This window comes from Wolffia australiana, chromosome 1 (genome assembly GCF_029677425.1).
Source record: "Wolffia australiana isolate 7733 chromosome 1, ASM2967742v1".
Lineage (NCBI taxonomy): Eukaryota > Viridiplantae > Streptophyta > Magnoliopsida > Alismatales > Araceae > Wolffia > Wolffia australiana.
Window position 1 is genome coordinate 24662406 of NC_135835.1, and position 10537 is coordinate 24672942.

The window sequence follows — 10537 nt, forward strand, 5'->3', positions numbered from 1 at the left end:
GTGTTTTGAATTGAATCTACACGCTTGGCCCGTCCGTGCTGTGAGACAGGTCATTTTCATGATTTCTCCTTCTCCGAGTCAACCAAGGAGTCTCATTTTGGTGTTTTCTCGCGAATTCGTGTTCCCGTCTCTTGCAATAATTCAGTTTGCTTGGCAGATAAAAAAATTATTGGGAAGTGTAAAGCCGAACTGCAAAAAAAATCCTCTGGGTTTAAAGCCGAAACGATAAAAAGCGACTGGCCCATCCAGGGCATAACAATCCGGAAGTTTTGAGTTCACTTTCAATAAATGTGTCGTGCAGCAATACGAGGAAAACTCGTGAGATGGCTGCAGAATATAGGAACAGCTGGTGATTTGTTACATATGGTTGTGCATTACAATTGCTGTAGCGACTGCTATTCCTTTCAGAAATGAATCTGCGGTCAATGAACAGATACCTGAGAATCAAACAACTCACATGCACCAAGAATTCATTTGTTGCTCTCATGCACTAGTTAGTGTTAACTTTACAATTTTTGATAAATGATTCATACATATTTAGTGATTTTTTAGAATCTTTTCACAATTTTAAGTACCTGTCTCAAATTTGAAGACATGTGAAACGCCCAATACATGTGAATATTGAGTAGACATGGTTGTTCTGTTCTGTTTGTTTGCAACGAACACAAAATTCGCACAAAAGAACTGCACACGCCCTTGTTCTTTGTTCTGTTATTTTTCTTTTTCAAAAACGAACAAAATTCTGGCATTCGCACAAATTCGCACATTTGCACAAAATTAGACTAAAATTTGCACAAGGCAAACAAAAGAACAGAACACGGGTCTGTTCGATGTTCTGTTCGAATTCATTTTTGTTCTGTTCGGAAAACCGAACAGAACAAAGAATTCGCACAAATTTGCACCAAAAGAACAGAACGACCACGTCTAATATTGAGCTAATCATTAAACTATCCTTTTAAATTCTCACGCAGCAGTTACCATCTAATGGACATCCCCTACGAAAACAAAATAACATGAGAAAATATAGAACCTAGAAGAAAATTTTGGTTGACAAAACTTTAAGATTTCAAGTTCCTTATTTCATCTGAAATGTTAGAACATAAATTATCTTCTGCTATTTTCAATATGATACTGAAATTCAGATATTTCTATAAATGTGACAAGTAATATAAATGGATACTTTAAATATGAGAAATGGAATTTAGATGAATTAGTTTTGGAAAAAGAAACTTAGGAAGGTTTTCTACAAAAAATTAACTAAATGATGGACAATGATGGTAGTAAAACCTAAGTGTTTATTTAGATATTTAAGAGTGGAAAATGAAATGGGGTTGACGTGTTAGTATGTAAATATTGAATTAATTTTTATTTTGAGATTCAATTACATATTCAGAGAAAAAAGTTGAATTGACGAAATATGAACTTGAGCATAGGATATGATGCCGGACGTGGCCGATGATGTCATCCAACGGGCAAATCCCTAAGAATTAAGGAAGGTCGTGCAGTGCGGTGTGAAAATTTGGACCGAGTGTGCAAATTTTTGCATGCACAAAAGGGCATGTGCGATGTGCGGTGCGGTTTCATGCGGAAATTCTCACCGCACAGCACACCAATTCACACAGTCCTCGGGAAGCCGCCCGCTCAAGCCGTTCCCGTGAAGGCGGAGGTCGGCGAGTCGGCGAGCGCCGGCGATGATCGCCGGCAGCCTGCCAGTGAGCCTGTTCTGGGAAAGATGGAAGCTTTCAAGAAGCCGGAGTGTAAGAAGGTTGCTGGCCAGTTGGTCTGGGAAGGCGTAGAGCTCGATCATGGCGACGGCGGGGAGCCTGGCGAGGGCGGCGGGGACAGGCCCCCAGAGGTCGTTCTGGGCGAGATGGTGTCGCTCGAGCCAGCGAAGCCGCCCCAGGGAAACGGGGATAAAGGGCGGTCATCAGCGAGAGAGGGCGGCAGGGTGCCTGGCAGTGGGGAGGGTGGGGGCGGCGGCGGGAGGGGGCGTGGGGGGTGGGGAAGGAGGGGGGCGGGCGGCGGGGAGAAGCGGGTGGCCGGGGAGGGTGGGGCGGGGCGAGGAGGCGCGGGAGGCCAGGGAGGAGGGGCAGCTGGGAGGGGATTCGTACGGCCGGAGGGGGGCCGGGGTGGCGGCGGGGAGGGGGCACATACGGTTGGGGAGGGGCAAGGGGCGGCAGGGGAGGGGCACGGCGGCCGGGAAGGGGGGCGGCGCACGAAGGGGCGAGGGGAGGGAGGGGGCCGCGAGGGGGGAAGGGGGCCGTAGGCGCGGAAGGGGGAGGGTGGGGGTGCAGGCGGAGGAAGGCTGAAGAGAGAGGTTGGCGTGTGGCAGGGAGGGGAGGGGGTGCGGGGTGAGGGTGGGGGGGGGGGTGGGGGCACCTTCAAAATTGCACATACACATATAACCGCACCACACAGACCCGTATGTGGCGTGTGGTGCGGTGTGCAGATATTGTGTGCAGTGTTGTGTGCGAATATTGTGTGCGGTGCGTTGTGCGAAATTTGCATCGCACCGCACAAACACACGAAATAAAATGCTTGCACGTTTGGACCTTCCCTACTAAGGATGTGTAACTACTTGATGACATGTCCTTTACGGATGTACCTGCAGGCCCCGACTCGTGGGGTTTCGCCAGGCTCTAGGCTCTAGGGTGAGAGGCCGGTGACGATGTTGATGACCTAATCCTCGTCGGAGCGATGATGGTGACTACGGCACCGAGCTGACTAAGTCCATTAGCACTCACATGTAATGGATGGGCTTTGCCTCTAACTAAGAAATCACTTGAGTAAAATCTCTTGTGGTAGTTTATCCTCTCACTTATTCTGACCGGAGTGCGGTGGAGTGCAGCTGAAAAGCATATCACAGAAGATAAATTAACTTGGCGAGCTAGGAGAGAGAGGTACCTCTTTGGTGGTGCCTCCCGAAGTCGAAAATACTCATTGGTGCAGGAGCCGGGCGGGTGGATTTGGTGGACCTGTGCCAAAGGTGGTCATTATGTCGCTCGCGTGGCAGCGGAGTCTTGGTTCAGAAGACGTGACACTGGAGAGGAGATATGAAACGGGGGATGCAAGGTGCGGCGTCTGGTGGTGTCCGGCTCGACGGCAAAAACATGAGGCACGGGGTGTGGGACGGCCACAACGACGCTGCGTGGCGGTGGTGTTCTGACACGTGGGCATGGCGATGGATGGACGCGACGTCGACGGTTGCGGTGGCGCGGCGTCATGGATGGTAGTGTGGCAGCGACTAATGGTGGTGCGGCTCATCGGAAGCGACAGTGGAGATGGCTGTGTGACGACAGCGTGGCGCGGAGATGGTGATGGCGGTAGAATATATGCCTCATTGGAATTCCAAATTTGATAGTGTACTTTGCCTCTTTGAGCCATCGAACATTTGAGGAATTTGATATTGTAATAATCTTGTAACACAATTAACTCAGACATAATAGGTAAGGATGTACCTTGGGTCATTAAAAATGACAGAGCATAAGTTAGATTTTCCTTGAATGGTGACATCATTATCATATAACCATGGTCGACCAAGTAAGATACATCCTACATTCATAGGAAGAGCATCTAGCCATATCTCATCTTTATATGATAGAATTTTTAATTGTAATAAGTACCTATGAGTAATAGGAATGGAATTGGAATTTAACCATGATACATGATAAGGATGAGGGTGTTTCTCTAATTTAGGATCCGGGTTTTCTACAGCAGCTTGAGATATTGCGTTCACGCTACTTTCATTATCAACTATGACCTTGAAATAGGAGGGACCTACTTTAACAAAGGAGAAAAATATTACGGGTGTAAGAGGGTCATCATGTGATGTTTGGGTTAAGACCCGTTGCATTACATGGAGGTATTGTTCAGGATCCTCAAAATTATATAATAGCTGGGTTAACCTCATATTCTTCCTCATCCATATTGTCATCTAGAGGTTCACTTCCTATTGACAAATCATTTTCCTCAATAATTAATGGTCGTGTAGGACAATTGGGTGAAATATGACCTGATTTCCCACACTTATAGCATGTTGTTTGACTATTTACTTGAAGATTTTGTGTATTTCCTTTCCTATTTGGAGGAACACAGGGCAGTGTACTCAAAGGTAGAGGACAAGAAGATTGTGGATCACTACATGATTTTGGATAAGTGATAGCAGGAACATTGTTTGAGGAGCCTTGTGGATAGGTGATTTTCTTAGGATACATAGATGAGGATGAAGATAAGAAAGTAGCTAAGTCGATGGATGTGCGGTATGCTTCTTCTAATGTTCTAAGATTCCTTAAGATAACTTCTCGTTGTATGTCATCTCGTAGTCTGGTTGTAAATCTTGACAAGGTGAGGTGAGGATCTTCTCGTAAACCACAAGTCATCATCAATTCATCAAATTCAGTCACATATTCGAAGGCACAATGATTTCCTTATTTGAATTCGTTGTCATTATCAACAAGACAATCTTGGTAGTTAGAAGGGATATATTTTTCTCTTAACTTAGTTTTCACTTCCTCCCAAGTACCGATGGGTTCCTGAAATTGGCTATCTAAAAGGCGCACCAGATTGCTCCAGAATATTTTAGCGGGACCTACTCACTTCAATTCCACAAGTCTAACTTTACGAGCCTCCGACATATCTACCCATGATAAATAACTATTCATTTGAGATTCCCAATTCAGATATTCTTTTGGATTTGTAGAACCTTCAAAGGTGGGAATATCTATTTTGACGTGGATATATTCATTATCAGAGTGTTGGGTTTGATTCCTCCAAAAGCTTTTCTTTCGTTGTCTAGGTTCTGACTCTGACCATAAAGGTTTCTAGGAAAATCATGGGTACGATTCCTAGGATGTTCTATGGGTGATGGCGGAGTCTTAGTCCGACTATTTTCCAAAGAGGTTAAACATTGTGTTACATGTTTGAGGCCATCCATAATTACTTTTTCCCAAGGAGGTATAGACTCTTCTACGGGAATACTTGACTCTTTATCCTTTTGAGAAAAATCTAGACCTTATTGATTTGTAATAATGAGGTAAAACAAACAAGCAAGTAATTAAAAAAACGATATAAAGGATAAAGTACTTTTTTAAAGAGAAAGAGAATCAATCAAGCAAGCAAGATCTTTCGGCTCTGATACCACTTGATGCGGGACACAAAAATAGATTCGTGAATTTAGTAAATAATACAAATATATTGTTAATTATGTGTCCTTGAGGGTGATCCGAATTCGGTTTAATCCTATAAAAGGGACTACGTAAATGGAGCAAGGGTTCTACGAGGCACTTTGGTAATACTATAAAGTAATAACTAATGGGAATATTGTATTTGAAATGGTCGTTTACAGCTTAATACCAGAAATTCTAAAAATAACTTTCACTAGAGAAAATTAATAATTATCATGAACCATAAATATCTCAAAAGGTAAGGTGTCTCAAGGTACCTGAGAGATGGGAGCCAATAGCTTGAATATCTTGATGTTGAATGACATTGATTTACGTTGATATGCAGCTCCACGAGTTATGCGAACGATGGTAGTGGAAGGTGTGGGAAGACGGATAAATGGAAGTGTCTGATTTGATCAGCATCAAGAGAGTGTTGATGGGTAAAGTGAAAGGAGTGGAAGCAAACTGTGAAGTTGGATGATTTGGATGGGGATAAGGTGTGGGAATTGGTGAGTGGAGGACACGTTGAACTAGGTGAAGATGATGGATTAATTTGAAGGAAAGTATTCAATGATAGGGATGGTGGAGATAAGATGATAGGTAAATGATGGAGAGGCTAAAGTATGGAGAAAGAGAAAGGAAAAACCCAAGAGGAGTTGATGGTGTTGAAGAAGACAAGCCACATACTCATTCCATTATCGATCTGTTGTCCGTTGTCGTTATCACCAGAAGAAATCACCAAGGAATCACTCTTTTCTCACATAATAACTTCACAATAATTCTCAACCAAAAGTGTCCATACAAGCAGGCTCATGGCCCTTTTAAAGGGAAATAAACTGTCAAATTGTGGAGAAGAGAAAATGGTGTAGAGAAGGGTGGTTCCACGCAGAGAAAGTTGTGGAGAAAGGTGAGGGAGAGAGGTTATGAGAAAAGTCAAATTGGAAGTTATGAGAGAAGAGTGAAAGAGAGAAAATTAGAGAGAAAAAGAAAGGTGTAATAGTAAATAATAATAAGCGGTTAAAATGAAGAGAGAGAATGAGCGGGGAAGAAAAGTCAAAGAAAGGAGTCGACTGAGGAGAGAGAAAAACTAGAGAGAGAGGGAGAAAAGTCAAAGAAGAGAGAGGAGAGAGAGAGAGGGAGAGTGGTTAACGATTTCCCATCGGAAATACATTATCAGTAAAAGAGGACGGGGAGGGTCAAACAAAGAGCACCTGATGTTGAAGCCATGGTAGTCTAAGCTTGGAGGAAGCACTCTTAGGGTATATTACTTTTACTCTCGTTCGTTTTGTCGTATTCTGCATTCATCCAAAAAAAGGGTTTTGTGTCACAGTATTGACGGTGTTTAGTGGCAATCAGAGTTTGGGGCAAAGAGAATACTAATTATTAACGAAGCGACGGGAAATTTTAAGTCCTTTGCTTATCTCTCTGGAGCAACAAGAGAAGGCCGCTTGAGAATTACAAATTGTATCATATTCTTTCTATTTAAACATTTAACTTCTAATTTTCTAAACGAGGTCAATTCACCAGCACAAATCTGTTAAAGAGGAAACTTATAGTTGAGCAATTATGCTGAGAACTTGTCACACTATATTCTATTACAAGTTGTAAATCATGCTGAGAATTTAAATATATCATGCGGGTACGTGTAATCTATTCATTAGAACGACGAATAGATTGCACGAACCATCACAATATATTCAAATTAACAGTTGTCAATGGTGACCATCAACTAACGCGTTCTCCTCTTTTTGATACATCTTGGCCTATCCAATTGAGGAAATTTGAATACGTGTTCACCTAACGGATGACTCGATATTTTCCGGCAAGACTTTCTCTTCACTCGCATGAGCACAGAACTTTCTCTCCGCGTCAAACACACGAACGAGTTATGCATAAATGTTCTTAGTCTTCTCGAAGAAGTCGTCGTATCATAGTTAACTCCTCGCGCACTTTCGCTTCTCCTTCGCAAGAGCAAAGTCAACGACGGATTCTGCCAAATACCCATAAGAAGATACGATGCTCTGATGGTAGTTTCGCTGGAGATGAGTGGAAGAAACGCAGCGGTAGCTATGGACTCCGTTTCGCGCCTGCTTCTCATCCTCTTATCGATTTCTTCTGTAATTGCTGAATTCAATGGAGTTTTGCCGGGCTGCCCAGACCGATGCGGCGATATCGCTGTCCCTTACCCCTTTGGCATCGCGCCCAACTGTTACAGGCCAGGCTTCAAGTTAACCTGCGACAAGTCCTCTTTCCCTCCAAAGCTCCTCCTCGCATCCAGCAGCCTACAAGTATCAAGCATAGGAGACTCTCTGCTCGTTGCACAAGTACCAATATCACGGAGCTGCTACGACCCAACCGTGACAGGCCCCAACGTGATAACCACCGCGATCGACGTGTCCGGGACGCCGTTCACTGTATCCTCTGAAAGGAACAAGCTAAATGGTATCGGCTGCGATACTCTGGCTCTCAGCTACCAAGGAACGGACATTTACGCACAGTCCAGGGGTTGCATATCCTTGTGCAATGGCCCTTCTTTTATCGCGAATGGGACTTGCGAAGGTGCTGGGTGCTGCCAGACTTCTATTCCACAAGGACTGCAGCAGCTGAGCACCTCCGTCGGGGCTCTAAGAAACCACACGGCAACGTTCAACTTCAGCCCCTGCAGCTTTGCGTTTATTGCGGACATAGAGAACTTCACCTTTCGGCTTACAGATCTACAAAGTTTTAGGGTCAAGAGCACTGTCGCGGCAGTGCTTAACTGGGCCGTCGGCAAGCAGTCGTGCGCTACCGCTACGCAGTCGGTGGACTTTGCCTGCGGATCTAACAGCGTCTGCGTCAACGCCACTGAAGGCCCCGGCTATGGCTGCCGCTGCAGCGTTGGCTACCAGGGAAACCCCTATCTCGATAGCGGATGCCAAGGTACGCGCAAACACTCTTGATGGACTTGTTACAGCTATGAACAGAAGCCTTTCTTTTGAATTCCCGCCGTCTTCTTGATCTGAATGTTTTTTTCGTTTTATGTTGTCCCTCTCTAGATATCGACGAGTGCGCGGACCCTTCTGCCAACCCATGCTCGGATATCTGCCATAATCTGCCCGGCACGTACACCTGCTCTTGCCCAAAAGGGAGAACCGGCGACGGCAAGAAGGCAGGGAAGGGGTGCGTGGACTCACGCAGAGTCCCCCTTCTGCAGATTATTTTAGGTCAGCCCTAAGTTAACCATGGCATCATCACTGATTAAACGGCTTATAATACGTGGGGTATTTCAATACTATTGCGTAGGTGTCGGCCTGGGCACCGCGCTCCTGATCGCGACGGGCTCGTGGGCCTACTGGGCGTTAAAGAAGAGGAGGATGATACTGCTGAGAGAGGACTGGTTCAAACAGAACGGGGGAATGATGCTACGCCAGCATATCTCTTCCTTCAGCGGAAGGGGAAACGGAGCCAAACTCTTCACGGCAACTGAGCTGGAAAAGGCCACCGACGGCTACAGCGAGGCGCGAATTCTGGGCAAGGGCGGCCATGGAACAGTCTACAAGGGTGTCCTCCCAGGAGACATGGTCGTCGCCATTAAGAGGTCCAAGGTCGTGGGCGCTACCGAAGTGGAGCAGTTCATCAACGAGCTGGTGATCCTCTCACAGATAGACCACCCCAACGTGGTGAAAATCCTCGGATGCTGTCTCGAGACGGAGGTTCCTCTCCTCGTCTACGAGTACGTCTCCAATGGCTCCCTTTCTCGCCATCTGCACGAGCCCACCCGCAAAGCGTCTCTCTCCTGGGAAATCCGCCTGCGCGTCGCGGCAGAGACTGCAGCCGCGCTCGCTCACCTCCACTCTGCGACGGCCCAGCCCATCATTCACCGAGACGTGAAGGCAGCGAACATCCTCCTTGACGAAGGCTTCACCGCCAAGGTGTCTGACTTTGGAGCCTCGAGGCTTATCCCACTGGGCAAGCGCCAAGTCATGACTCTGATACAAGGGACGATGGGTTACCTCGACCCTGAGTATTTTCAAACGGGGTTGCTCATGGAGAGCAGCGATGTTTACAGCTTCGGCGTTGTTATGGCGGAGTTGCTCACTGGGCAGGAGCCGTTATGCGAAAAAAGGCCGCAGGGCGAGCAGAACCTTGCTATTTACTTTCTCCGAGCCTTAAGAAGTGGCCGAATAAGCGATGTTCTTGAACGGCGCGTCCGTAACGAGGCGAGGTGGGAGCAACTTGAGGCGGTGGCAATGTTGGCGGGGAGGTGTTTAAGCGTGAAAGGAGAAGATCGGCCCAGCATGAAGGAAGTTGCTGCTGATTTAATGAGGCTTAGAGTGTCAGCACCGCATCCGTGGGCACTACGGTCGCCACAGAGATGGACTGCTCCTTTGGGCAAGTCTAAGGAAGGGGGTGATGTGGAGGAAGATAGCCTGCTCAAGGATGCCCGTCCTCCGGCCAACTACTCCGGAGACAGCAACAGCTATAACTGTTCCTCATACATGGTCGTCTCTTCCCCCCGATAATATTTTATAACTGCTAGGCTTGTTATCGTCAAAGAATATGAGGTGTCATGAATGGGCCTGATACATGCTGACAGTAAATCTCTTTATACCGTCAACCAAGTGTCACAACATTGATAACCTTTGGAACTTCAAGCATAATTGTCACGAAATGTAGATGATATTTGTATCATCTCATCTCTGCAGGTCTTCAGAAAAACAAGGATTCAAGAAACTCTTACCTTGGCTTGGCAGATGAATAATGACAGATCTCTCGTGAGCAGAATACCCTAAACAATTCAAGCGAGGGCTAGCCTGTGAGCAGGGAACAAGAAGCTCCTTCATGTCCAAGAAAGGAATATATACATTGTCTATTCAGGAGAGTTCTTCTTCTCGACATCCCCCTCAAGCGAAGTGCGGATTTCCTCCATCATGAGCTTGTGAAGATGCTTTAAAAATTGAAACCTTACCAGTTCCTTGGTGAAGATGTCAGCACAACTGTCGGTTGATTGGATATAAAGGGTGTAGATAACCAGTCTCCAGTCGTTCTTTGATGAAATGCTGATCAATGTCAACATGTTTGGTTTGTTCATGCTGAACCGGATCATGGACCATGATTATCGCTGATTTATTCTCACTTAATAGCTTAATTGTACCTTGAAATTTTATATTTAATTCATCAAACATACCTTTCATCCATTCAGCTTCACTTGCCCCCACCGTCAATGTTCTTAGTTTTGCCTCTGCACTCGATCGGGATACTGTTAGTTGTTTCTTGCTTTTCCAAGTAACTAAATTTCCTCCTAAAATGCGCACATACCTGTAGTTGACCTGCGATCTACTAACGAACTTGCAAAATCTGTGTCAGTACAGAATTTTCACTCCAAAACATCATTT

General features: G+C 45.7%; 1 protein-coding gene across 1 annotated transcript; it reads left to right on the plus strand.

Moving 5' to 3' along the window:
- Positions 1-7180: 7180 nt before the first annotated feature.
- LOC144712122 (wall-associated receptor kinase 2-like) lies at positions 7181-10337 on the plus strand. Its single transcript, XM_078586314.1, has 3 exons — positions 7181-8081; positions 8198-8365; positions 8445-10337. The coding sequence occupies exons 1-3, from the start codon at positions 7187-7189 to the stop codon at positions 9662-9664; spliced, it is 2283 nt and encodes a 760-aa protein (XP_078442440.1). The 5' UTR covers positions 7181-7186; the 3' UTR covers positions 9665-10337.
- The last annotated feature ends 200 nt before the right edge of the window (positions 10338-10537 follow it).

What these genes read in the sequence shown, in the direction of transcription:
- LOC144712122 (XM_078586314.1), top strand. Translation starts at nt 7,187, where the DNA reads ATGGTAGTTTCGCTGGAGATGAGTGGAAGAAACGCAGCGGTAGCTATG. An exon ending in TCTCGATAGCGGATGCCAAG is followed by an intron (nt 8,082 to 8,197) that starts GTACGCGCAAAC and finishes GTCCCTCTCTAG; the next exon opens with ATATCGACGAGTGCGCGGAC. An exon ending in CCTTCTGCAGATTATTTTAG is followed by an intron (nt 8,366 to 8,444) that starts GTCAGCCCTAAG and finishes ACTATTGCGTAG; the next exon opens with GTGTCGGCCTGGGCACCGCG.